Source organism: Pygocentrus nattereri, chromosome 5 (genome assembly GCF_015220715.1).
Source record: "Pygocentrus nattereri isolate fPygNat1 chromosome 5, fPygNat1.pri, whole genome shotgun sequence".
In the NCBI taxonomy this organism is placed as follows: domain Eukaryota; kingdom Metazoa; phylum Chordata; class Actinopteri; order Characiformes; family Serrasalmidae; genus Pygocentrus; species Pygocentrus nattereri.
Genome location: NC_051215.1, coordinates 3,460,032 through 3,487,982, shown reverse-complemented (window position 1 = coordinate 3,487,982; position 27,951 = coordinate 3,460,032). Strand labels below are relative to the sequence as shown.

General features: G+C 41.4%; 1 protein-coding gene across 1 annotated transcript; it reads left to right on the top strand.

The window, feature by feature from the left end:
- Nucleotides 1-591: 591 nt before the first annotated feature.
- Nucleotides 592-26,682, top strand: fbln5 (fibulin 5). Its single transcript, XM_017718227.1, has 11 exons — nt 592-831; nt 1,030-1,084; nt 2,218-2,266; nt 2,357-2,608; nt 14,578-14,700; nt 15,917-16,033; nt 17,512-17,628; nt 20,354-20,476; nt 20,909-21,035; nt 23,198-23,393; nt 25,331-26,682. Exons 1-11 carry the CDS (start codon nt 788-790, stop codon nt 25,490-25,492), a joined length of 1,365 nt encoding a protein of 454 aa, XP_017573716.1. The 5' UTR covers nt 592-787; the 3' UTR covers nt 25,493-26,682.
- The last annotated feature ends 1,269 nt before the right edge of the window (nt 26,683-27,951 follow it).

The window sequence follows — 27,951 nt, the reverse complement described above, 5'->3', positions numbered from 1 at the left end:
ATCCAAAACACAACATAATAGTGGTTTTGCTGGTGATGAGCCGCATATTTTTAACCATTTCATGTAAAATCTTTCTATGAGGGAGCTTTTAGAGGCATAAAACTGTTGAGACGTCTGGTTCCTATCACCACCACTTTAAAAAAAATGGGTTAGTTCATCTAGAACAGAACACATCGGACCACTGAATGGGTTTGTTTACATCTTTACCATTTAATCAGGCAGAAATGTTGACCAATCGGCGGAATCCCCCTCAGCACTCCTGGTCTACGCTCAAAATGTAACAACTAGTGTACCATCAGGAACAACCGCGCCAATCGGGACACAGCCTCGTTCTTGGAATCATCCGTAAGTCCTTTAAAGTTTCCAATATCTGCAGGCTCCGGCCAATCCGGGGCGGGGCAGAGTCGGAGAGGGCGTGGTTTTGGAGGAAAGCCGGAGCGTATTATTTATCCCCCCCCCCCACTCGTATTCCGACCCCGCCCCTCCGCACAAGGCGGGATCCTTCTGTCCAATCGAAGCGCAGGAGGCGGGATCCCGCTAGCCAATCGTGACGCAGGGGGGCGTGGTTTGCGGGACTACGGAGCGGGTAACCAAAGCCAGGTGTGGACTTTCTGGTCGTGGGCGCTGCTTTTTGGTCCTGCGAGCCCCTCGTAGGGAGCGAGAAGGAAAAATCATCGCCTTTTGCTGCCGTGTTGTGTTCGCTCAGGAGAGAGAGCGGCAGAGAGGGAGAGAGAGAGAGAGAGAGAGAGAGAGAGAGGAGGGGGAGACCACAAAAATCCATAAAAACATGCAGTTTGCAGGACGTGGCTTGAATTCCTCCACCTACCAGAGGTTAGTTTCATCCTTTCGCCCCTCTGAAAAGGGCGTTATGTGAGCCACCGTGGTCATTTCAGCCTGAGTCCCACTTTAAGTGCCTTTGAAAATGTTAATGGAGCTAAATGAATGGAAATGTCCGTAGGCAGATGTTGACATGGTGTCCTCAGGCTCCTCAGAGCGGGTCCATATTAATGCTTCTCTGTTGTTTTGCAGAGTTTTGACTGCTTTAATATTTTTACTGTGCTGCTTTCAGTCAGGGAGAAGTCAGGTAAGTCGAGCTGCTCTCGCTCTCCTGGCACAGACACCCGTGTGTCGCAACCAGCTTCGCTCTTAGAAAAGATGGTTTTTTAGGGGTTCTCTAGTGAAGGGAATGGTTCTGTTTGGAACCGTGCTTTCTGTGTCGACCCTTTCATGCTTAATTGGCTCTTCAAGTGGTGAAATGGTTGTTCAGATTGATGGGGAACGTGTTGTGTATGGTTCTATATGGAACCTTTTTGAAATGGTTCTGGATAGCACTAGAAAGGGTTCAGCTTGACATTGCAATAACATCAGAACCCCCTTTTGGTGCTATATAGAGTCATTTTCAAAAAAGTTCCATACAGAACCATGGAGAATGTGTTGTATATGGTTCTATGTGGAACCTTTTTGAAATGGTTCTGTATAGCACCAGAAAGGGTTCAAGCTTGACATAACAACAACATCAGAACCCTTTTTGATGCTGTATAGAATCATTTCATCATTCATTCAATGTAGCGCCATAGATATCTCCCTATAGAAGCATGGAGAAGGCATTGTATATTCTTCTGTGTGGAACCTTTTTGAAAATGGTTCTAGATAGCACCAAAGAGTACAAGCTTGACATTGTAACAACAGCAAAACCCTTTTTGGTGTTGCGTAGAACCTTTCTCCATCAATCTGTGGAACTATTGAACCATGCAGAGACCCACTGGAGAATGAAGTGGTTCTATATAGAACTCACGGTTCTAAATGCAAACATTGCCTTACTAAAGAACCCTTGAGCAACCTTCTTTTTTAAGTATTTTGCTTTTTATGTCACTTGTTTCAACGAACTTGTGCTTGAGGAATGAATGAAAACCCAAGTCCCCTTTTCTAGCATGCACACTTGTAGTGTGCACACTTGTGCACTAGCTAGTAGAGATGTAGTCTGTTCATTTCAGCAGTTTGTCTGTCGTCTTTCTACAACGAAGGACTTTTATTATGTTTTTATCCTCAACAATTTTAAATACTTGCAAGGCCTGTATGCATTAATAAATCAGAGCTCAGTGTAGTTAAATCAGTCTGTAAACTGGTTTACTTGTCCATTACATTCTTGCATACTGTAGACTGACCAGTTCATAAGTCCGGTTAAATGAGTGCTTACTTTTTCCTGCCCCTTTACAGGGATGCAGAGAGGGATTTGTATACGACCGCCGTGCCAGGCAGTGCATCGGTCAGTAGGTCAAAGATCAGTAGTATAGCAAAGCTGCGCTAGTGAAACATGGACATGTGACATCTTGTCGTTTCCTCCCCACCAACGCAGATGTGGACGAGTGCCGGACCGTGCCGGACCCCTGCCGGGGTGACATGCGCTGTGTGAACCGGAACGGGGGTTACCTGTGCATGACCCAGAGTCTCTACTCTCAGCCGGCCTACCCGGAGCCATCCTTCCCCGACACTTCGCCTCTGGGCCCTGGACCTGAACCCGGGCCGGGCCCCAGCTATCCCATAGTGAGCCGTCCCTCCACACCATGTGTGCTCGGATACACACTCGGGGAGGACGGGACGTGTGTTGGTGAGTGAGCCCTCTTGCTCTGTGAAAGGCTGGTACTCTCATGCACATTTATGCTTTTTAATGTAGTTACAGTATAATTCATAGTAGTTACTGAATAATAAGGCTCAAGATTAATAAGCAAAAGCCAAGATTCAGGTTCAGGCTGTGATACTGTACCGTCGACTTCCACTCAGTGACCACTTTATGAGCACCTAAGTACCTTATAGGTCCACTACAGACCCCACAGTGCAAAAGTCAGAAACTGTCCTTCATTTATTTAGTTAAAAATGGCCAGTAAGTGCAAGTTTTTCATTTTTGAACGTCTGAAGAGAGATTAAGTGAGGCTTATTGATCCCACAATAGGGAAAATTCACCTCCGTAATCTAACTCATCCATGCAGTGAAACACCATATACACAGTAAAAAAGGCACACATACTAGAGGGCAGTGAGCACACCTGCCCGGAGTGGTGGGCAGCCCTATCCGGAGTGCCCGGGGAGAACGTGGGGGTTAGGTGTCTTGCTCAGGGGCACGTGAGTCATGTGCTGTCGGCTCAGGGGATCGAAACAGCGACTTTCCGGTCACGAGGCCAGCCCACAGCTAACTGAAAGCACAACTAAGCTGGATCGCTCATTCCTTTCAGGAGACTCTCTTTCAGTTCCTCAAAGGAATCTGCAGTCACACCTCAGTGTTCAGTCTTAGAAGCTGGTTTTGCTTTTTCTTCTTCCTACAATTCAGATAATCAACCATGTTCAGTGATGTTGAGGTCTGGACTCTACAGTGGTCAGTCCACTGTTCAGAGAACACCGGCAGTGTCTTTGCTTGACAGAAACACCTGTGGATGTTTTCAGATCTGAAGCAGCTTGATTTTCTCCTCTCTCTCAAAGATGAAAGCTCTAAGTGCTGGTTTTCTGATGGGGGGGGGTATCAGTTTTGGTGGTCTTGCATGTTTATTAGGGCTCACATTATCTTTATATATTTTAACTATTTTCCAACTCCAGTTTGGAAAACTTCTTTTTTTCACTTATTTGTTTTTGACTTTCTCCTTCCTTCTGCACACTGCAAAAAACGGTATCCCGTCAAGTGAAATGGTCTTAAGTCTAGTTGATAAGTCTAATATGTCTCGTTTTTAGATCAGTGTGCACTTAAAATATTATCCAGCTTATTTCTAGACACTATTTACTTGTTTTAGGCCATTTTATCAGGTAAAATGATCTGTAATGGAGGATAATTTTGCTGGTTTAAGCACTTTTTTTAAAACAAGCAAAATTATCTGCCAACATAGTGAGATAATTTAATTTAAAAATGTTACATAAAATAAGTAAGTAATGTCTAGACATAAGGTAAACAATCTTAAATTAAGTTTACAACGGTCTCATCAGGAGCAATATTAGATTTATTGACCATATTTAAGATCATTTTTCTTGACAAGAATATATATATATATCTAACCTCCGCAGACAAAAGCTCCCGAAAAATAAAATAAATAATTTGTTTTTAAAAGCTGCTTTGACTGTAAATGAAATAACCAGGGTGGTCTCTGACTTTTACACAGCGCTGTACCTGTATGGTTACAGACTGTAGTCTTATCTGTTGCTGCACAGTTTATTAGTCCCGCTCTACCACATTCATCACTGGTCAGTTTCAGAGCAGCTCTGTGGTCAAAAACTGACCACTGATGAAGGACTAGAGGATGCCTAACACAAACTGTGAATCAACAGATGGGCTACAGTCCACCAGCAAGGTGGAGCTACAGGAGAGTGGTTTCTAATAAAGTGGCCAGTGAACATACAGAGAAAAGTATCCGTTTATTAAAGTAACACCTGGGATGTTATTTTAACACATGCAAAGTCCAGTCTAGCTGGACACAGTTAAGTGGAGAATTAGACACTGGGGACTCTCACCTGCCTGCTTTGGAACTGGATCCAATGCTGCGAGTAACTTTTGATCTTACTTAAAATTGCGCTTTGAGCGTTCTTGAAGCATTTCAGCTGTACCTCCATGCACTGATGTAGCAATGCAGGGTCTGCCTCTGCGTCTGACCTTTCTCAGCCAGCTGAGCCCGTCTGTTATAAAGGAAGAGTATAGAGACTCGTATACTGTAAATTTGAATACATTTTTGAAACAATAATGTGCCCTTCAAGTTTTTAGGTCTTTCCCCATTCAAAGAGAACAGAGCCTGGTCTTATATGACTGGAAATAACTGCCCGGCGGCGTTGCCAAGATAGCTGGATGGCTGGTGGACAGACTTTCCTACAAGAACTTTGATAAGCATCAGCCAGTGCAGGGAAATGATTGCAAGGCTGGTGGTGGGATGTCTCTCTTGGTTAGATGAGGCTTTTCTGTGATGAGGGTCTTTTAGTCTTTTAGTGGGTCATGCGTCTCTCAGTGTCTCAGACAGTGCCCAGACACAATAAAGCGCCAGGCTGTAATTTACTCATATCTGTGGTGGTCTGCGGGGCTGCAGTGGGACGGGCTATCAACTTGAAGACTTTAGCAGATTCTCCTCACGGCGGCGCTGACTCGTCTGTCTCCATTGAGCCACAGAGAACACTACGGAAGCCTGGTCTGACTGTATTGCAATGTAAAGAGAACCTGCTATGTGAAAGGTCACACTCTTAGGACTAGGGCTGTGCACGGGTTCTTGTGTATTCGGTTAACTGTTCGAGTTGCAGGTACTTTGATCCCGTAAGCTTTATTCGTTTCAGCTGACCACAGGAAGACAGGCTCACGATTCAGTGAAACGTGGAGTTCTGTGGCTCTGAAACACAAGTTCCTGAGCATGAGCGCTTTGTTAAGGATGTGGCTGAGAAGGCAGAGACAGCATGACTGCCTCACTAACTAGGCTAGCTTCTCTGCACACTTAAAGATGTTAGAGGTTCTTCAAGGGTTCTTTAGTAAAGAAATGGGTTCTATATAGAACCATGAACTCTCTTTGGGTGATTAAAGGGCTCTTTGCATGGTGAATGGGTTCCTCAGATTAATGGGGAATGTGCTGTAGAAGGTTCTATGTAGAAGGTTTCTGTACAGCACCAGAAAGTGTTAATCTGTTGTTACAAATTTGACATTGTAACAACAGGGTTAGGGTTAGGATTAGGACCAAATTGAGGGTTTGGGATTAGGTTTTAGGTTGACGTTAAGGTTGAGGTTAGGATTAGAATCAGGTTGAGGGTTTTGGATTAGGTTTTGGCTTCAGGTTAAGGTTAGGATTAGGGCCAGGTTGAGGGTTTGGGATTAGGTTTTGGCTTCAGGTTAAGGTTAGGATTAGGGCCAGGGTGAGGGTTTGGGATTAGGTTTTGGCTTCAGGTTAGGGTTAGGATTAGGGCCAGGGTGAGGGTTTGGGATAAGGTTTTGGGTTGAGGTTAAGGTTAGGATTAGGATTAGAACCAGGGTGAGGGTTTGGGATTAAGTTTTGGGTTGAGGTTAGAGTTAGGATTAGAACTAGGTTGAGGGTTTGGGATTAGGTTTTGGCTTCAGTTTAAGGTTAGGTTTAGGATTAGAACCAGGTTGAGGGTTTGGGATTAGGTTTTGGTTTCAGGTTAAGATTAGGGTTATGATTAGAACGAGTGTGTGTGGGTTTGGGATTAGGTTTTGGGTTGAGGTTAAGGTTAGGGTTAGGATTAGAACCAGGGTGAGGGTTTGGGATTAGGTTTTGGGTTAAGATTAAAGTTAGGGTTAGGATTAGTGCCATGGTGAGGTTTTGGGATTAGGTTTTGGGTTGAGGTTAAGGGTTAGGATTAGAACCAGGGTGAGGGTTCGGGATTAGGCATTGGGTTGAGGTTAAGGTTTGGGTTAGGTTTAGAACCAGGGTGAGTATGAACAACACATTAACAACACAGTATTAACAACACATCTACTTAATGTGTGTAATGTATCAACAGAACATCTACAAGATATTTACCTCAGTGTATTCAGATGTTTCATTACTGCTACTTCACTGATATATTGTTGATGTGTTACTGATATTCCGTAAAGAGTTTATTAATCATCTACAAAGGACCACTCTGAATAAGGTGTTACCCCAAAATGTAAAAAAGTGGGTGGAATTCCCCTTTAAGTGCCGCTGCCCATTAAATAATAATAACCGATGGTGGTTTGATGATTCGTATTTCAGGGCAGACTATGGACTGAGCGTGCAGTTTCCTGGGGGAGGAGATGTCAGTGCCAAATGTGTTCTCCAGTCCTCTGCCACCGTCTTTTAGGGTCACTTTCATAGATCTGCAACCCGCTGCGTCTGCAAGGGACATGCTATAAAAAGGACACACATTTTTTCCAGAGAAATCCTGTTAGGCAAAAGCTGCATTCCCCTGAAATCAAGTGGAACTGGGTAATGGGGGGAAAGTGGAGCCAGATATTCAGCTCAAACTGCTCGTTTCAATTCGGAGACAGATAATCACCTCTTTAGGGTATTAGGAAAATCTCAGACTTTAAACCTTGTTTGGGTAAGCCGTGAAAAATCCCACTCTCGAACCAGAGCTATTTCAGCATATTGTGCTTGCCCATGCCAGCAATGAAGTCATCAGATGTGGAAGGAGTGTTCTCATTGGTAGCTGGGGCACTCTGTCGTTTGGGGAGGCGTTGTGGTGTGTCAGTGTGTGTGTGTGTGTATGTTGAAAGATGCCGTTATGGAGCTGAAGCAGTGCAGACTGCAAGCATACCATCACTCATCTGACAGTAATGGCTTTGTGAGTGTGTGTATAGAGGGCAGGGAAAGCCCTAATGTTGCCAATGGCACTCAGTCGTGGAGGACAAAAAAACACAAGCTGGGCCTCATCAGTGCTGCTAAGGGTGTCCGTCAAGGCCTTCACAGGCACTTTGTCCCACAGCTAAAGATACAGACTTTTATTTTGTACAGCGCTATGAAAACGTCAGAGACAATCCTGTATTTATTTAATTATTTCCAGTCAAAACAGCCAAATAATAAAGTTAGAAGTTGGTTTAACCTTTTCTGCTTCTCACAATCCAAAGAATCCCTCATTCAGTGATGCTGAGGTCTGGACTCTGGGGTGGTCAGTCCATTGTTCAGCTTCTTTGTTTGATGTGTCCGTCTCCTTTTCTCAGTGAGGTTCCTCTTGATCAGCTACACGTCCTTTCAGACCCACATCACTGAGTGGTCTTCTCACAGTGGAAGGATGGACAGAAACACCTGTGGATGCTTTCAGATCTGAAGCAGCTTGATCCTCTCCTCTCTCTCAAAGACGGAAGCTTTAGGTGCTGTTTATCTGATGGGGGCAGTTTTGATGTCTACCAGCTCTTGCGGGTGGTTGTTAGGAGTCTAAAATTTTTATATGTTTTATATGATATATTTTAATATAATTTTTTACGTAGCTCAACAGGATTATGCTGAACGTGCTTTTCCTCTTCTTGTATTCCCATTGCAGTGTCATCTGTGAATGTTGACAGTGAAATGAAATGGAATATATTTCATTTCTATTGTGCTGATATTGTCCCTTCTGCTCCTTCTTGCCACAGCGTTTCGCTTACTAATCATATTTTTTTTATTTTTATGTTGGAAAGCTCATCAGGTTGAAACAACTAGAACTAAATTCAGTCTGTTTGCATTGATTTGACCAGACTTTTATTGACTCTTACAACCAGCCCCTCTGTCTGTTACCCCATTTCCAGCATAAATCTTACCATTTACACTCAATCTGCTCTTAGTTGAACTGTTTATAAAGTGTATGGGCTGCTTATGTTTAATTTTTAGCAAAAATGTGCAAATTTCTTTTCGTATTAAATTCATCTTAATCTCAAGCTCAAATACTTTAAAAATAATTTAGCAAAAAACTAAATGTGCCAGGTTGTGTCTCACTCTCCCCTGCATCCATATTAATACTTCATGCAAAAATCAGTGTAGAATTTTTAACTGGGAACTCAACATCATGTAGTGGGACTAAACAGGCTGCCATAATCTCTTAAGGTTAAATGGGATTTTCCAGTCTTCTGTAAAGCTCGTCCAACCGTATAACACTTGCTACGAAAGAGCGGATTTGTGGGCGGAGCATGGATTGGTGAATTCATGCAGTTCACAGTGGGGTCTAGACTTGAAATCTAGTATTAGAACTCTCATTAGAGCCTGATGTTTTGTCTAGCCACAGCGCCCGTGTTCTCTGTTTGCCGTTACGTCTGTAGGTAATGAGGTGTGACTGGATAGTGGTAGACCGTTTCATGTGTTCATTAACTCCAGAGGAGGCCCACTAGTGAGGTCAGTGTACAGGCTGATGATGTCATTAAAAGGTTGGCGGTCTAGAAGACTGATTGAATTGTATGTGGAGCTGCAGGCAAGTGGGTCGTTCATTAACATGGCGTCGGTTCAGTCAGAATCAGAGCTGGTTCAAGTACATAACAACCAGCAGAAACAGCCATGTCATCTTATGAGTTCACCCAGGCACCCTAATTTTCTCCCACGCCCACTCTAAGCCTCCACCAGCCTGATATATATGTACAAGCATCTAGTTGATGCCAGGATAGAAACCGCCCAGATAGCAAGCGTGTACCTGTCCGCTGGCACCCCTCTGACTGTATGGCACCATAGTTAAATATATTTAAATTCAATAAAATGAATGATATTGCTGTTGAGATGATTTAGTACACAAACACAAATGATAAAGGAAGAAAGAAATGAAGGAAAGTTGAGAAAACTGAACGGAGAGTGGAAAATGAGTGATGAAAAGTGGCATTTTGTCTAATACTCTGCTTTATCACCAGTGGGCCGCCCGGAAAACACTTAGCGTAAAGCCAGTGGGCTGCCAGCGTCGCCATCAGCTCGCTATCCTCTTGCTATCTGGACAGGAAGAAACCTCATAATCAGATATTTTGGCTGAGTTACCGTTTAACTGTTAGAGCTGTATTTGTTCTGATAAAACACGGCAGGTTCATATTCTTGTATCCCGTCCTTTGCTGCAAATGCAGTCAGTCAGCCACGTTTTGTGCTGGAGCCACAAGACTAATTGCGATCAAGTAATGGAAGCTTATAATTAGAATGAATAATCATCGCATGCCTGGTCTCAACCCATGTAGAATTGCTAAGAATTCTATAGTAGTCTTATGTATGTGCTTTCTGAGACTGTATGACAGACTTTTATCTATATCAGTGGACAAAGGCTAACGAATAGTTAAAAATAAACTCAAGAGCTGGCGAAAACGAAGCCTAACAAAGCTAAAAAGTAATAGTAGCAACCCTTTTTTCTATCTTGAAAGTATTATTCTACTGCATCATTTCAACTGAGGCAAGTTTTTTTTGAGATTTTGTCGTGCAAGCACAATGTTAATTGGTGGAGTATAAGCTTCCATTACTTGTTAGCTACTTTGGCCTCATTGCTCTCGTACAACAGCGAACTTCAGACACTGACTGGCTGATTAGCTGCATTTGAGCTGAGGAATATCAAAATCACTTTCTGAGACTTTGCTTTAAGGGATGCTCTAAGTGTTTTCACATTTTTTCCACTACAAGCCTTACAGAGAAGTTCTACCATTTCTTCCAAATTTCTGTGTAACTAAATCATCAAGATGTAAACAAAGTTATTCAGAGTGGTTTGATGCAAAATGTTCCCCTTTAAAGAAACTTATCAAGTCAGAATTGTTCACAGTGGTGGTGATAGGAACCAGACGTCCACCTCTCAACGCTCCCTCACAGAAAGTTATTACAAGAAATGGATATAAAGTCACTGCCTGATGCCTGACATTGTTTTACAGTAGTTTTAAGGCACAGTAGTTTTAGGCTAAAATATGTTTATTAAAATATTCATGGCAAAGAGGTGTTTAAATAGTGCCCACGAAACTTACATCCTCAGATTCACCACAATTTGACCTTTTTCAACACTGCACAAACACTCAGAAGACACATATAGGTTCACTGTTGGTTTTGGATAGTACATAAAATGTGTTGTAGATGTGGTGACCCCTGGTTCCTATCACCACCACTGTAAAGACATCTGAGTCGGTAAGTTTCTCTATAAACCATTTCGCATCAAATCACTCTGAGCGACTTTGTTTACATCTCAGCTGCTGAATTATGCAGATTTTTGAAAAATTGGTGGTTTCCCTTTAGCACAGGCCTTTTCTACAATGAACCATTTCACCTCAAACACTCTGAGTGACTGTTTACATCTCAGCCACTGAATTATGCAGATTTTTGAAAAATTGGTGGAATTTCCATTTAGCACAGGCCTTTTCTACAATGAACCATTTCACATCAAACCACTCTGAACGACTTTGTATACATCATAAAAACAGAACATTATGCAGAATTTTGAAAAATGAGTGGAATTCCCCTTCAGCACAGCCCTGCTTCCTTTCTTTTTATGTTAGACCATGTGCTCCGCAGTGACCACCCTGCTCCTGCCGCGTTGTTTGCTGTGTCTCGTCTTAATTATACAATCAAGCTGCAGGATTTTAATCTTTTAAACAGTGCCAAGGTGTTGCTTGACCGAGCAGGACCACCAAGAAGGAGAAATACAGTAAAGGTGTATTCTGTTCAAATTCTGTTCATTCTTTCTTTTAACTATAATCTCTTTATTTTAACATAAGATAAGCAGCTAGCGCATGGAGAGAGACATGTGTGTTTTATCGTTCCTGTGAGCGGTCTGTTCTGTGGGGTTAGTGAGACCGCTATAAGGATTCGCCAGCTTGCATTCACTTCATCACATCACTGAAACTGATCTGGAAGCCAAACCAACGGCTATATATTCCACAATCACCTCCTTTAGGTCTAGGAATAAGTTGTGTTTGGAAAATTGGCCCACAGTGTTTGATATCTCTGTCTCTCTACACACAATTTATCCCTTTTTCCCCCCGATCTGTCCCCCTAGTCTGTCTCTTTTTAGCTTTATCTTTCCTTCTTTGTCTGAGTGATGAGTGTGGTAAGTTCTGGCCTAGGCTATGTTCCACTGAATCGGTCTATATAAGGACCTGAAGTGATCCTTTCCAAAAACGGCCCAATTCTCCTCGCCCCACTTCACATCTGCTAACTCTGCCCTGCTGTGGCGCATGTGTAACCCACATGTTGTGCCCACCTCCCTCCATTCCACAGTGGAGGTTGCAGTCTTAAAGCAATAGTTGGCCAAAAAATATATTTTACACAGTTTTCTCTTCATTTCCCAAATTGCAAATAGTGTCACCTCTCAAAATAGGCATGCACAGATCTGGACTGGGAGAAATGCTCCATTTTGGTGCAGCAAGCTAGCTAACTGCTGACCATAAACAGTAAAAACACAAAGTAAAGGTAGCTAAACCAGATAATTATATACTCAGACGAGCTTAAAGCTACACACTGAGATATAAAAAAGGGTAGATAACAGACATGGTTGGCAGAAGTGGCATAAATGCAGCTGCGCTTAGCCCAACAGCTAACCTAGCATTCAGCAAGCTTGCCAACCTGGAAACCATGAAGAGTTAAACACAGTAAAGGTAACTAAACCAGATAATTATATACTCAGAGGAGCTTAATGCTGTACACTGAGATATAAAAAGTGTAGATAACAGTGATTGGCAGAAGAGACTTAACTGCAGCTGCGCAGTTAGTGAATGGGCTAACTCATTACAAGCGTAAAGACTGCTACAATTAGCATTTTAGCAGTAGTGTTGCTGATTGTGGACGAGAATGTTCACTGAAGTTGAACTCAATATGCCTAAAATGAATAAAAATCATTTAAATCATTTAAATCATTAAAAATAACGCACTTTCTCTTGTGAAAGTCCCCTGACAGCATGTGACTGGAACTTTAGGCTAATGTTGTTAGCATGTAAAGCCTATACCTGACTGATTAGCATCGTTCATGCTCAAGTCATCGCACACTTGCCTCAACCTGTGTTGATTTCTTAAGTAATCTCTAAAAGTCTTGCTTAGATTTCAAACACTGCGCGACATTATCTGTAAACATGTACACAAGAGCAGTGCAGAGCTAAATCAGTAGTAGCAGCTAGCTTGAAGCCTGAATTTTGTACAGCAGTATAAGGGACACATGATGACACTGGAGTCATATCAGAATCAGAAGATTACTGCTATAAAAATATCGTCATCGGGCAGATATTTGACCCATATTTCAAAATACGTTTACTGCATTTAACCGTATAGAAATAGAAGTTATATTTTTATGAAATGCTAATCCAGGTGTATCTAGAGCCAGTTTCTACATTTTTAGAAATGTTTATGTATTGACATTGGCGGATTTGTGCATAAAAATGATCATATATACACCATGATTCCCAGTACCGAGCAACCTAGCACGCTTGAGGCAAGGGTGTGATGATTTAGTGCTAATGTGTGGTTCAATTGCTTAACTTCAATTACTCATTAACTACTCGTATTTATGTAATGTAAAGCTGCCAGTGGTGGACAGTAACTCAGTAACTGAGTAAATGTAATTAGTTTCTGTACTTTAGTATTTTTGGTGTATCTGTACTGAAGTTTCTCCAGTCTGGGCGACTTTTTCCTTTCACTCCACTACATTTCAGAGTCTAATATCCGACTTTTTCCTCCTACATTTTGAGAAATCTGTGGTTCCTTTTGGTTTCTGTGTGTATAAAAACGTAACATGTCAAAACGAAAGAAGCGCAAAGCCAGAGCACCAATCAGGGCCCAGCGGTCACTTTGTTTAGAGCTGGTTTTGACCTGTTGGTCATACCGACCCAGTGCAGCACGCGGTTCAACGTCAGCGCAGCAGCGTAAAACTTTGGGAGAGTCTGTTCAACATAAATGATGAACTAACCTAACTTTGTGTAAATAGAGCTCAATATAGAAATATGTCCACATATGCAGTCGAGACTGACGCGGCTTTTTTCTGAATTTCTACAAACACCATTTCATTTTATAGTAAATGAGTTTGGGCTGGTTTATGTTTATGAACAGAGGCCTACAGATCAACATAGTAAAGCAGCTCATCTGTGATCCTGAGTTTAAAGCCAGTTTTTATTAAACTTAAACTTGGAACTAAGTTGTAAATAAATCTGAAACTGAAACTTTGCTTGTGTGTAAAAAGTGATTTCAGAGCCACTCGGTTCTCCCTGATGGAAACTGTTTACCTTCAGTGTTTTGTGCTTCTGATCATTTTAATAGACGTCAGCGTCACTAATTAATGACGTTCTATTAAAAGACTGGTTTACCAAGAGAGACGCTGGAGGACTTTCAGGGAGGGCGTGTAGATTTCATGTTTCACCCACTATCCTTCTAAGTGCTAGCAGGTGCTGGCCAGAGGTTGGATTGGAACGTGGCCTGATTTTGAACCCTAGACAATGGCTCCCTCAGCGCCTTCTGCTATCAGCCACCACCAGAGCCTGAATAAACAAGAATAATTATCTGGAGTTCACACTCAGCCGCCACTCTGCTCGTACGCACACACACATGCACACCCTTTGCTTTCTTTCTAAATGTGTGACTTCACTGTCTGAGAACCGAAAGGGTTTGTGATTTCCACATAAGGAAATATGCTGGTAATGAGATGCAGAGATATGAGTGAGAGTGTGAGTGAGAGAGTGAGAGAGCAAGGGAGAGAAGGAAACGTTGAGGCTACAATTCCAAGCTCTACTTTGGGAACTGTGCACTGTTAGTTATAGATGGCTGGTGATGATTAAATGATGATGTATTTGAAGTGGTGGGAGACCAGCCTGATGGAGTCACAACAGTGATGGATCTGAGCAGTAGGCGTGCTGCCCTGCCTTACCGGGCCTTCTGTTCCATATGCAGTACATACCCTAGAGTTGCTTCATTCCACTTAAAGACAGGTAAAGTGTTCTGAGAGTGTTATAATGAGCCTCTGGTGTATTGCTTATAAAGGTCAAGTGGTGTAAGCAAATTCCACAGAGGGCTTATGTTGCTCTATCGTGATATAAAACCTGGTTAGTTTGGCAAATAATCAAATTTATATAGTTTTCAGTGAGTTATCAGTTTAATGTTTAATCTTTATTAATGACATCATGTCCTTTTATCTCTTCTCTTCTTTTTTTTTTAAATCTACTTTCCTCTTTTGCTTTTTCTCTTCTCCTCTCTTTCAGATATCGATGAGTGTGAGGCACAGTCCCATCAGTGCAATCCCACTCAGGTGTGTATAAACACAGCGGGGGGCTACACCTGCTCCTGTACGGAGGGCTTTTGGCTAGTGGGGGGACAGTGCCAGGGTAAGTACTAAAGGCCGGTTGGTCAGTGCCGTCACGCCAGGAAACAGTGGAAACAACAAAATTAGATACAGATATTGTTTAAAAAGTGTCTGCTTTCATTTCCAAGGCAGTTTTTGAGAATGAGGACATGCATGCTGCTGAAAAACAGGTCCAAGCAGAACCCGCTGAGATGTTTTGTTCTGTGGATTATTGCCCAGATGTCTGTGTGGAGACCTCTTTTCCCTCTGGTTTCTGTTTACACCACGCAGTTCATAACAGCCTAAACAAATAACAGGCTAAACAAATAGACCGAATACAAGAGGTTTTGTAACAAACCCAACAAGTACAAAAGCTTTATTGTATAAATGGAACGTGCAAGATTTCACAAACCTGCTTTTAGGCTGTGAGAATTGAGTCTATGTGGTATTGAATTATTAGAACAGGCGTTATTTTATGTTAAGTGTCCACTGAAAGTGCTGTGTTGATTAGATTAAAGCGATAGTCTGTTGATAAATCAACGTTATGTCATTTGCCTCTTTTTCCAAATGTAATTGCACCAAGACATGTTTGGAGTCTGACATTTACTTCTTTAGTTTTGCATTGGAGCCACGAGACTAATGTAGCTTACAAGTAACTGGAGCTTATACCCCACCAATTAGTATCAGACAACAATACAAACTAAATTTAGGCAAACCGCATGCCATAATCTTTCATTGGGTAGCTGGAAATAATCTTGAAAGAATATTGAAATTTCACTTGTTTATTTAAGCTCTTCAACTCCTTGAGCCCACCAGTGGCTCCTAAACGCACTTATTCTTCATAACTTACTTATTTCATAAGCTCCATTCAGAAGCTGGGTGTCGTGTGATGCTGTAGCTCTTCTCTCCAGTCTAATAGACGGTGACGTCATTTTAAACCCTTATAATAAAAGAAGCTGAACTCAGTTTGTTTTCCTACTGAAAGTCGACCCGTTTTTCCTGGGCTATAAACTTTAAACAGACGGCATCTCTTCAGTGATCTGCTATGGAAACATCACTTTTATAAAATAACACAAAGAGCTTCTGAGATGTTTGGCTTTCAGCCAAACTTTTCCAAAAAATTCAATAAAATAAAATAAAAATTTGCATTTATTTCATGCAGTTACTGAATAATTTGCCTGTGTAAAGATGGAAATGCCTAAATATACCCTCCTTAAATATCTCCTCTATTTTAATCCCTCCTATCATCTCCCCTCCAGATATTGATGAGTGTCGCTATGGTTACTGCCAGCAGCTGTGTGCCAACCTGCCAGGTTCATATTCCTGCTCCTGTAACCCGGGATTTAACCTGAATACCGACAGCAGAACTTGCCAAGGTACACGTGCTCACGCAGAACGTCACTCGCTTAGCAGTGCAGAGACGAGTGCTACCGTAAGCAAATAGATCGTTTGTTAAGCTGTCACTAGCTTCTAGTGCAAACGGGGAAAGTGTAGATTAGATGATGCTCCACATACAAAAACATAGGTTCACACCCTCAGATTTGAATGTTTAATCTCTAAATTTGCACTGACGAAGCTTTTGTAAATTTCATATTTAGTTGGTTTTAGTGTTAGTAAATACGGAATTAGCATTGAGCATTTAATACATTTAATGTAAATTTGACACCAGACTGTCATTTATTTGTCCTTTCGAACTGTGTAGTGCACAGTTCAAACATCATTAGCTGCATTAGCACAGGCATCTTCTATAGCTGAAAGTTAATCAAAATCCTCTCATTAGCATATTTTAGTATCCTGGACTGTGATAGGTTGAAGCTCATATGTGATGTCTAAAACTAAGATGCCAGTAGCGCTGCTACCCTTTTTTTGGGTGTACTGAGCAAGTCTGTGTCAACTCTGTGTTACAGTAACCCATTTGATAAAAATGTCTATATTAACATAATAAACCGTCCAAAATGAGTCAGCCGTGTAAATAAGACCTATTTTTGAGTGTAGAGAGTTTTAAATGTTTTTAAACCTAAGGCTTAAATAGATCACGTTACTTACGTCAGCAGCTAGAAAGGTCTCTCCTACCTCGACTGAGACACACCTACCGTGTGCATTTATAGCTCTTGCGTTCTTTTGTTCCTTGGGATGTGTAGTATGTTGCGATGTCTGCGTTTCGTTGTGTTTATTTAGCTTATATATGCTTTATTCACTTCATATGTTTATACTTCCAATAAACTCCACATCCACTTGCCTGGACTGTCTTCATTTTCCCTGGTCTGACTCCGCCCCTTTCTGCATCCTATCTGGTCTTGTCGTCCTAACCCCGCGTTATTTCTGTGACTTGTGTGTTGTTTGTAACTAATATTATTATCGTTACCGGGTGTTTCTAGTCTCCTCTGTAGTCGTGTCCTCAAGGTAGCAGCTGCGTTAGTCTGTGTTTCTTTGCAGTTTCAGCGCCGATGGCAGTTTTTTGTAGGATCCCTGTGACGTACCCACTGAGACCCCATCAGTTTATGCATCTACTGGCTGTTTGTGACATGATTACTTGTCTTAAGTTAGAAAAATAATCAGGTAAAGTGGGATTTCAACCAAATAAGTACTGCGTCATTTTTATTTTCACAGTTTTTTTCCCAATAGAACATGAAATTGAAATAAATGTAGCCGGACCGAAAGCAGTCTAAGAGTGGTTATGTCCCACGTTGTTGAGGTTAGGCCTAATCCTAATCTAACACACATTACATCCAAATCCTGTGGCTTATTACTCTAATTCTGTTACACTGGCAGGTCCATAAAAGGTAAGAGGTTAAACTAGAATAGGGCTGGATCTAAACACTGTCTCTCTCTGTCTCGTTCTGTCTCTCTGTAGATATAGACGAGTGTGAGACTGACCCCTGCACTCATGGCTGTCTGAACACGTACGGCTCCTTCATGTGTAACTGTGACGAAGGCTTCGAGCTTGCCGCCGATGGAACCACCTGCACTGGTGAACAGAGGAGGGATTGGTGAAGAAAAGGGCCAAGGAAGTGAAGAGATGAGAGGAGGAGCGATAGAGAGGCTATTCCTGAGACCGTAGTCTCAGTATATTCTACCTTAGTGGACATAGAAACCCATAATGCACTGTTATATGCAACAGAATGTCAGTGAGATGAGCAAACCTGAGTAACGCTAGCATAGTTAGTAGTTTATTTGAATCATGAATGCTGTTCATTATAATAATGTGCTATATGATGCTCCTGCTTTTGTAATGTATGGAACAGTGATTAGGGGAGCACTTCCGTTCTACAGTGGTAAGTTTGAAAGTTTGGGAACCCTTTAGAATTTTCTATATTTCTGCATAAATATGTCCTAAAACATCATCAGATTTTCACACAAGTCCTAAAAGTAGATAAAGAGAACCCAGTTAAACAAATGACACAAAAATGTTATACTTGGTCATTTGTTTATTGAGGAAAATGATCCAATATTACATATTTGTGAGTGGCAAAAGTCTGTGAACTTGTAGGATTAGTAGTTAATTTGAAGGTGAAATTAGAGTCAGGTGTTTTCAATCAATGGGATGACAATCAGGTGTGAGTGGGCACCTGGTTTTATTTAAAGAACAGGCATCTGTCAAAGTCTGCTCGGCACAACACGTGTTTACGGAAGTGCATCATGGCCCAGACAAAGGAGATTTCTGAGGACTTCATAAAAAGAGTTGTTGATGCTCGTCAGGCTGGAAAAGGTTACAAAACCATCTCTAAAGAGTTTAGACTCCACCAATCCACAGTCAGACAGACTGTGTACAAATTGTGGAAATTCAAGACCATTGTTTCTCTCCCCAGGAGTGCTCGACCAACAAAGATCACTCCAATAGCAAGGTGTGTAATAGTTGGCGAGGTCACAAAGGACCCCTGGGTAACTTCTATGCAGCTGAAGGCCTCACTCACATTGGCTAATGTTAATGTTCATGAGTCCACCATCAGGAAAACACTGAACAACAATGGCGTGCATGGCAGGATTGCAAGGAGAAGCCACTGTTCTCCAAAAAGAACAGTGCTGCTCATCTGCAGTTTGCTAAAGATCACGTGGACAAGCCAGAAGGCTATTGGAAGAATGTTTTGTGGACGGATGAGACCAAAATAGAACTTTTTGGTTTAAATGAAAAGCGCTATGTTTGGAGAAAGGAAAACACTGCATTCCTGCATAAGAACCTTATCCCATCTGTGAAACATGGTGGTGGTAGTATCGTGGTTTGGGCCTGTTTTGCTGCATCTGGGCCAGGACAGCTTGCCATCATCGATGGAACAATGAATTCTGAATTATATCAGAGAATTCTAAAGGAAAATATCAGGACATCTGTCCTTGAGCTGAATCTCAAGAGAAGGTGGGTCATGCAGCAAGACCTAAGCACACAAGTCGTTCTACCAAAGAACGGTTAAAGAAGAATAAAGTTAATGTTTTTGGAGCGGCCAAGTCAAAGTCCTGACGTTAATCCCATTGAAATGTTGTGGAAGGACCTGAAGCGAGCTGTTAACATGAGGAGACACACCAACATCCCAGATTTGAAGCTGTTCTGTACAGAGGAATGGGCTAAAATTCCTCCAAGCTGCTGTGCAGGACTGATCTACAATTACCGGAAACGTTTAGTTGCAGTTATTGCTGCACAGGGGGGTCACACCAGATACTGAAAGCAAAGGTTCACATACTTTTGCCACTCACAAATATGTAATATTGGATCATTTTCCTCAATAAACAAATAACCAAGTATAATATTTCTGTGTCATTTGTTTAACTGGATTGTCTTTATCTACTTTTAGGACTTGTGTGAAAATCTGATGATGTTTTAGGTCATATTTATGCAACATTTATAAACCTTATTAGGTCATAAGGTTTCTCAAAATTTCAAGCACCGCTGGATATAAGGCTCCCATATAGGGAATAGTGGTTAAGGACTAATTCAAAGGCAGCTTTGGATAGAAGGATATAAGGGGACAGAGTAGCAAACTTCTGAAAGACAGCAATGGAGGGAGTTAAGAGAGTGAAGGGAAGCAGTGAGCGTGTGGGTGGATGAAATGAGGAGAGAGGAAGACTCAGGAGAAAAGGATAGAAGAGGAACGCTCAGAGATGAATGAGAAATCCAAATGTTTGTAAATCAAAAAGCATGTGATACTGGCTTGTCCAGCTGTCCAGCTGTAGAAAACACAGCAGACCAAAACTGGAAATAATCAATACTCTTTTTACAGAAGTATTCTGCAGTTGAATCGATTTGACATCCAACACAATGTCTGTTGAAACCTAAGGCAGTTATTAACAGTGTGTTAGCACACTATTGCAAATCTTCATCCTTTTCAAATCCCTTTAATGTTTTGCATTACTTTTATAGTTATAAATGACATTATTTTAATTATGTTCTAAATCGCTGATGTCGGAAGAAAACCTTGTAACTCCAACATGGTGACTTTACAGGAAAAGGGTAAAACATACTTTACTTTTAATGTAAGTCAATGGAACCAGGCGGTTTTACAAGTCATTTTGGGCTGATTCTTTTGGTCAGTTAATCATGAAATTTACACCCAATGTAAAGGACAACAGGCATTTTCAAATGATGTCAAAAACTGAAAAAGCGATATATATATATATATATATATATATATATATTTGTGAGATATGTATGACTGAACATTAATATAAAAACAAGGTGCTCATATTTCCGTCTGCTCTGTTATCAGATTTGGATGAGTGCAGTTTCTCTGACTTCTTGTGTCAGCACACATGTTTAAACACTCCGGGGTCATTCTCGTGTGCGTGCCCACCGGGCTACTACGTCTTTGAAGACGGCAGGAGCTGTGAAGGTAATACACTTAACACAGCAACATAAAAAAGGTTTCTGGCTTTCAGTTACCTTCCTCTGGGTCATTTTTAGTCCAGTATGATCAGTAAAATTCTGAATAAATGATTTTATTTATGTTCACGTTAATTCTGTATTGACAACTTCAGACCTTTTCTGTTTGTTCTGATGTCAGAAAGTGTTGAAACATGCCAAATTCAAATCATAATTAAATCTCCTTTGTAACTTACAAACACAATTGAAATTTTTGAATAAACATAAAATGCCTTTGCTTATAATCCATGTAAAATTAGAGTTCATATGCATGTACAATATCACTGTATGTATTTATATTGTACTGTGTAATTCTGTTGAAGTTGATGATGATGATGATGATGTTGACATGAATCTTGACCATTCTGACCCCTAACTAACTGTTGTGTGTTTGATTTTGAAGACCTCAATGAATGTGACTCTGGTAACAACACGTGTACAACAGCACAAGTGTGTTTCAATTTCCAGGGAGGGTACACGTGCCTGGACCCCCTCATATGTCAACCGCCCTACATAGAGTTCAGTGACAAGTGAGTCAGAGAAAGGAACGCATTATTGTCTTCTTTCGTTTCGTATCGATGCTGTCAGAACAACACCTTGCATGTTCAGAGTAGTACCTTGACGATAGGAGGAAAAAATGTCATTCTGGATCATTTCTGTTGGTCAGTTCTTCGTTAAATTTGCACACAATTTACAGACCAACTGTTGTTTTTAAATAGCACCAAAAGCAAAGAGTGAAATAAAAGTAGTTACAAGGTTTTGATTTGCCTGAGACAAGATGTTTAAAGATTAAGTGACCCTTATTAGTCCCACAACGGGGAAATTTCACCTCCACATTTAACCCTTCCGTGAAGTGAAACACCACGTACACATTAGTAAGCACACACACACACACTAGAGGGCAGTGAGCACACTTGCCTGGAGCGGTGGGCAACCCTATCCGCAGTGCCTGGGGAGCAGTTGGGGGTTAGGTGCCTTGCTCAAGGGCACCTCAGTCATGTACTGTCATGATAAACTGCATCCCAAAATGCAACACAGTCATTTCAGGAGGACATAACCACTAACATAACTGCCCTGTTAACCTCAAACAAATTAATATCTCAGAATTCAGCCTTATATAGATACATAAATCACAGCAAAATGAAAGAAAGTCATTTGTCCAAATACTGCTGCTGTATTTTTCAGAATTGCAGCGCAATTAAATGGTTGAGATGTAAACAAAGTCATTCCGAATCAGAACTGCTTACAGTGGTGGTGATAGGAACCAGACATCCACCTCTAAAAGCTAAAAAAGTTCCTACATTAAATGGTTATGAATCCACTGCCTGATGACTGAGACGCTGTTTTACGATAAACAAACGTTTGATCCCCATCAGTGCCATCCATGTGCGGTAGTAGATGTGGATGGATAGATGGATGGATGGATGGATGGATGGACTGACATATAATTACACATAAACTTACATGAACTATGCAGAAAAATACAAAATAGAAAGAAATCTAGACAAAAGTTAAAGTACAAGAGAAATAAAGTATAAAAGTGTATTTATTTACATATTTACATGGCATATGTAAATTATTATGTATATTATATATTTATAATAATTATAGTTCCTTCACGAGCAGCTTGTTGCTACATCAGAGTAACGAGCTCCGCCCACTCACTGCACAGCCGGCAGTTCGTTCTCCAGCTCCTACACTAAATTCCCAAACTGTCGTCTCCACTGAGCAGCTTTTTAGTTTTTTTACTGCATCAGTTTTATGGCTCAGTCTGATTTGCTCAGACTCTGAAGATCAGACCACACGCTTGGCGAATGGTATTGGGTTCATTTCTGGTTGATTCCAAGTTGTTCAGCTGTTCTTCTGTCACAGCTGCCGACTGAAAAGCTGCTCAGTGGTGACGACAGTTTGGGAATTTAGTGTCTCATGTTCAGAGTCGGACCAAATCGGCTGTCGGTCAGATGTGATCTTAACAGTGTCCGTTTTCTGTTTGTGGCAAAGTAAGAAGTAAAAACGTTCAAATGGCTCGAGCGTCTCCTACAGCTGTCAGAGTTGTTGCTTAGCAACGGCGTCTCAGCGGAGTGATGCAGTGTTTGTGAATAACCCGTGATGTTGTGGTGAAATAACCGCCCGGTTAGAACGCTTCTCAACCAATCAGCTCGCGTGGCCGGAATTAACTGTTGTGTAATATCTGTTAGCTGCATTAGCCTCATAGCTCCAGTGCAAAGCTAAAGAAGCAAACTTTGGAGACTCACCAGGTCTTGGCTGATTTTTTTGAAGAATAATATAATATATTTATAGTAATACTAACTATTGCTAAATTGTTAGTATAGATTGGTATTAACTTTGCCCCTCTCTCTCTCTCTCTCTCCATCTCTCTCTCTCTCCATCTCTCTCCATCTCTCTCTCTCTCCCTCTCTCTCTCTCTCTCTCTCTCTCTCTCTCTCCATCTCTCCATCTCTCTCTCTCTCCATCTTTCTCCATCTCTCTCCTCTCTCTCTCTCTCTCTCTCTCTCTCCATCTCTCTCTCTCTCCATCTCTCTCCATCTCTCTCTCTCTCTCTCTCTCTCTCTCTCTCCATCTCTCTCTCCATCTTTCTCCATCTCTCTCCATCTCTCTCTCTCTCTCTCTCTCTCTCTCTCTCTCTCTCTCTCTCTCTCTCTCTCTCTCTCTCTCTCTCTCTCTCTCTCAGTCAGTGCATGTGTCCTGCGGAGAACCCTGCCTGTAGAGACAGGCCGTTCACCATTCTGTACCGTCACATGGACCTGTCCTCTGGCCGGAGTGTTCCTGCAGATATCTTTCAGATGCAGGCAACCACCCGCTACCCAGGAGCCTTTTACATCTTTCAGATCAAATCTGGCAACGAGGGACGAGAGTTTTACATGCGGGTGAGTGGAGACTTTCAGCCTGAGCAGAACTGCGCTCAGTCGATACGCCGCCCCAGGACGCCTAGCTTTTCAGTGTGCTTTTAATAAATGAGCATGTTTTCTTTATCAGTCCGCAGTAACGTAACATATTGAACAGAAAGCTGTTCAGCTCTTGCCAAATTGCAAAACTGAAGCAGGACTACTTTGGGAATAAAGCCAGTGTTGTGACGTCACTCATCAGCACAAGCTTTTAAAGGGGAATTCCACGGGAAAACGGTTTCAAAATTCCTACGTAGTGCAGTCAGTGTAGATGTACACAAAGTCATTCAGAGTGGTTGAAGTGGCTAATTGTAGAGAAACTTTCCGTCTTAAGTTTCTTTACAGTGGTGGTGATAGGAGCCAGGGGTCGCTATGACTCAACACAAATATAGACATTTTATTTACCATTCAGAACCACCAGTGAGCCTATCATAAAACAGTGCCTCAGACATAAAGCAGTGAATTCATAACCGTTTCATGTAGTTATTTTCTGTGAGGGAGCTTTTAGAGGTGGACGTCTGGTTCCTGTCACTGCCATTGTAAACAATTCTGACTCTGTAAATTTCCCCAGAACAGAGCATTTCGCACCAAACCGCTAATGACTCTGTTAGTGAGTATTGAACATTGTGTAATGTAGAATGTATATTGTCAATTGCAAAGTGCAGCTGTTAGATACATAAATCCTGTGTATTTGTGAAGTCTGGCCAGCAGAGGGAGCTGTAAGAATGCGAAAATGTGAGATACTTGAATTCACAGCTGTTTTTCCTCATTTATACCTGAACCTGTATTCATCAGACTTTTCAGAGTAGGAGCGCTGATTTAGGATCAGATCCCTCTTAATTATTACGATCTTACTGACAGAAACAGATCCTAGATCAGCACTCCTACACTGGAAAGCTTTATTATCCCAGGGTCATCTATTGTCTGGTCTGTACAACATGTGCTACACGTGACCAGAGCAGGGGTCATATCCAAGGCAGTTTTGCTCAGGGGAACAATATATTATCGCTATCCTATCAAAAACTCACATTGGTAACTTTACAGGTGGAGAAAAACAATGCTTTTAAAGGGCATATCCAAAGGAAAATCCAAATTTTCTTTCTTTCTTTTTTTTTTAATTTAAGAGACTAAGTAAAATTCAGAACACATTAGTTACTCCACCGGTCCATATCTTGACACTAAACAGCAAAAACAGCTTGTTTTGAATTTGTTGTTTTTGTGATATCATAAAAAAATCCAACATGTTTACATATATCTTCCATTTCAACCCACAGCAGTTTAGGCCCGTCCATTCATGTGTTTCAGCTCAGCTTGCTTTTTGGTTGAGAATGTGGGGCAGCCAATCAGAATGTGGGTTATTTGCATATATATATATATATATATATATATATATCAGTTTTTAATGTACAGCCTTTTGAATTCTAAAGGATATATGAAGGTTGTAAAATATCGCTGCTAAAAAATAACACAACCATGTATCTCCAGTTCAGTTTTGGACTTAATTTGAAAGTATCCGTGGTCCTTTACATTGTGTGTAAATTTCATGATGAATGGACCAACAGAAATGACCCGGAATGACTGAGAAAAAATTCTGGTTCCATTGACTTACATTAAAAGTAAGTTATGTTTTTTCCTTCTCCTGTAAAATGACCATTTTGGAGATGCAAGGTTTTGATCCGACAACAGTGATACTCATGAAATGCACATAAAAAATTAAGAATTAACTCACACAGTTATCAGTGGAAGTCAGGGAAAAAATAAAATACGAGAAAACGTAGGATAATTTATCTCAATCTCCGTCAGTACAACAGATTTTGGTTCATTCCTCGTGAAATCTTAACTCACTTTAACAGGACAGTGTGTAACTGTGCTTGTTTCGTGTTTAATGTTGTTCTCCTTCTTCTACCCTTTCATCACAGCAAACCAGCAACGTCAGCGCCACGCTGGTTCTGGCTCGGCCCGTCAGAGGACCAAAGACAGTCGTTCTGGACCTGGAAATGGTCACGGTCAACAACGTCATCAACTTCCGCGGCAGTTCCATCATTCGCCTCACAATATTCGTCTCCGAGCACCCCTTCTGAGAGCCCCACCAGTGACCTCCTGTCCGTGCCCCTTACCTCCATCATGGACTTCCTGTTACTGCATTACCCATCAGGCAGCTGCGTTTGTTCATATCTCTTCTGGAATGTATTTTACACCTTTTTTATTTTTACATCAACCTTTCCTTCGTAGTCTGGACTGTAGTGTTGCACCAGATCGTGCCTTTTACCAAACTGTGCCTCTTCATAATGGACGTTAAAGGGGAGTTTCACAGACTTTTCAGAATTTCTGCAGAATTCAACGGTCGAGATGTAAACAAAGCCACTCAGAGTGGTTTGATGTGAAGTGGTTCATTGTAGAGAAACTGACCGAATCAGATTTTTTTGCAGTGGTGGTGATAGGAACCAGGGGTCAGCATATCTATAGAGCAAATATATGTAGCAATACACCATTAACAGATTTTATATATATATAAATTTATTTATATATATCTTGAATTTATCATAAAACAAAATCTCAGGCATCTGGCAGCATATTTGTAGCCACTTCCAGCAACTTCATGTAATGCAGCTTTAAAGGCAGACGTCTGGTTCCTATAACCACCGCTGTAAATGATTCTGATTCAGTAAGTTTTTCTAAAATGAAGCATTTCCTACCAAACCGCTCTGGATGATTTTGTCCGTGCTTTAATGATTAAATACATATTTGAAAAGTGATGGAACTTTAACCGTTAATAAAAAGGCTGCCCTGTGTAACCTCCATATCCTCCGCATTCACCCTCGTACATCCACTCACAAGGATATTTATGTTTTATTTCTTTGTTCTTATGAGTTCATGTTTGCATTTGTCCTGTGTTTCTTCCTCCTCGGGGTTCATTTACAGAAACAATAGAAGCCCCCATTTCCTCGTTCTTACAGAGGCCTTTTTAATCCTTTCCTGCAGTAAACTGTGAAAGAGAGCTTTGCTTGTGCCAAATTTTCAGCCCTCAGTCTTTTCCAGCCTTCCAGTGCTTGTATTCATCATCATCGTCATCATCATCGTCATCATCATCATGATCATCACCCCATCATTAAGCATCACAGCAGTGTCTGAAGCCCTGAAAGCCTGCCAATGTTTTCTCTCCGTCTAAAAGTCATCCACCCCCCGAATCATCTGTCGTCTCGGTTTTTTTTATTTGTCAGTGTAACAAGAGAGCCTGGTCAGTCAAATAAAGATGAACTTGATGACCTGACAGCATGTTTGATGAATGTCATTTAATGCGTAGAGTGGAGTGCGATACTGCGTCCGACTGAAAAACCAATTTACTTCAAATTGACCGAGTCGCAAAGAAGCTACTTCTATTAAAAATGAAAAATAGTCAAGGTTAAAGCTGCGGAAAGGTGCATTTGCATATTTTTTTGACAAAAATCTACAATGTATGATATAATAAAATCTATATATCTATAATATAATGATAATATAATAGTTATTGTACATTTTTGTTGATTTATATATTTATTTATGCGTTAAGGTGAACATCTAAAAAAGAGATACGGCCCAAAAATTGCATCCTGTAAGGTGACCCAATTTTTTTGCAAGCTTTAGAAAAAATAAATAAATTAAGAATTAAAATTTTTCATCCTACTCTGATTCCTGTAGAGCCTTAATTGCCATAACTGCAACACATGTATAGCCATAATACACATAATTGTCATGTTAATGAAGGTAAAACAGTGAAAAAATTTTTTTAAAGTATATAGTAGTATACATATATATATATACACACACACACATCACTTCCATGGCCACAGGTGTGTAAAGCCGAGCCCCTAGGCCTGCAGACTGCTTCTACAGACATTAGTGAAAGAATGGGTCGCTCTCAGGAGCTCAGAGAATTCCAGCGTGGTACCGTGATCGGACACCACCTGTGCAGCAAGTCCAGTCGTGAAATTTCCTCACTAATAAATATTCCACAGTCAACTGTCAGTGGGATTATAACAGAGTGGAAGTGATTGGGAACGACAGCAACTCAGTTAAGAAGTGGTCGGCCACTTAAAATGACAGAGTGGGGTCAGCGGATGCTGAGGGGCATAGTGCGCAGAGGTCACCAACTTTCTGCAGAGTCAATCACTACAGACCTCCAAACTTCATGTGGCCTTCAGATCAGCTCAAGAACAGCGTAGAGAGCTTCATGGAATGGGTTTCCATGGCTGAGCAGCTGCATCCAAGCCTTACATCACCAAGCGCAATGCAAAGCGTGGAATGCAGTGGAGTAAAGCGCCGCCACTGGACTCTAGAGCGGTGGAGACGTGTTCTCTGGAGTGACCAATCACGCTTCTCCGTCTGGGAATCCGATGAATGAGTCTGGGTTTGGTTGTTGCCAGGAGATGGTACTTGTCTGACTGCATTGTGCCAAGTGTAAAGTTTGGTGGAGGGGGGATCAAGGTGTGGGGTTGTTTTTCAGGAGTTGGGCTCGGCCCCTTAGTTCCAGTGAAAGGAACTTTTACTGCTTCAGCACCAA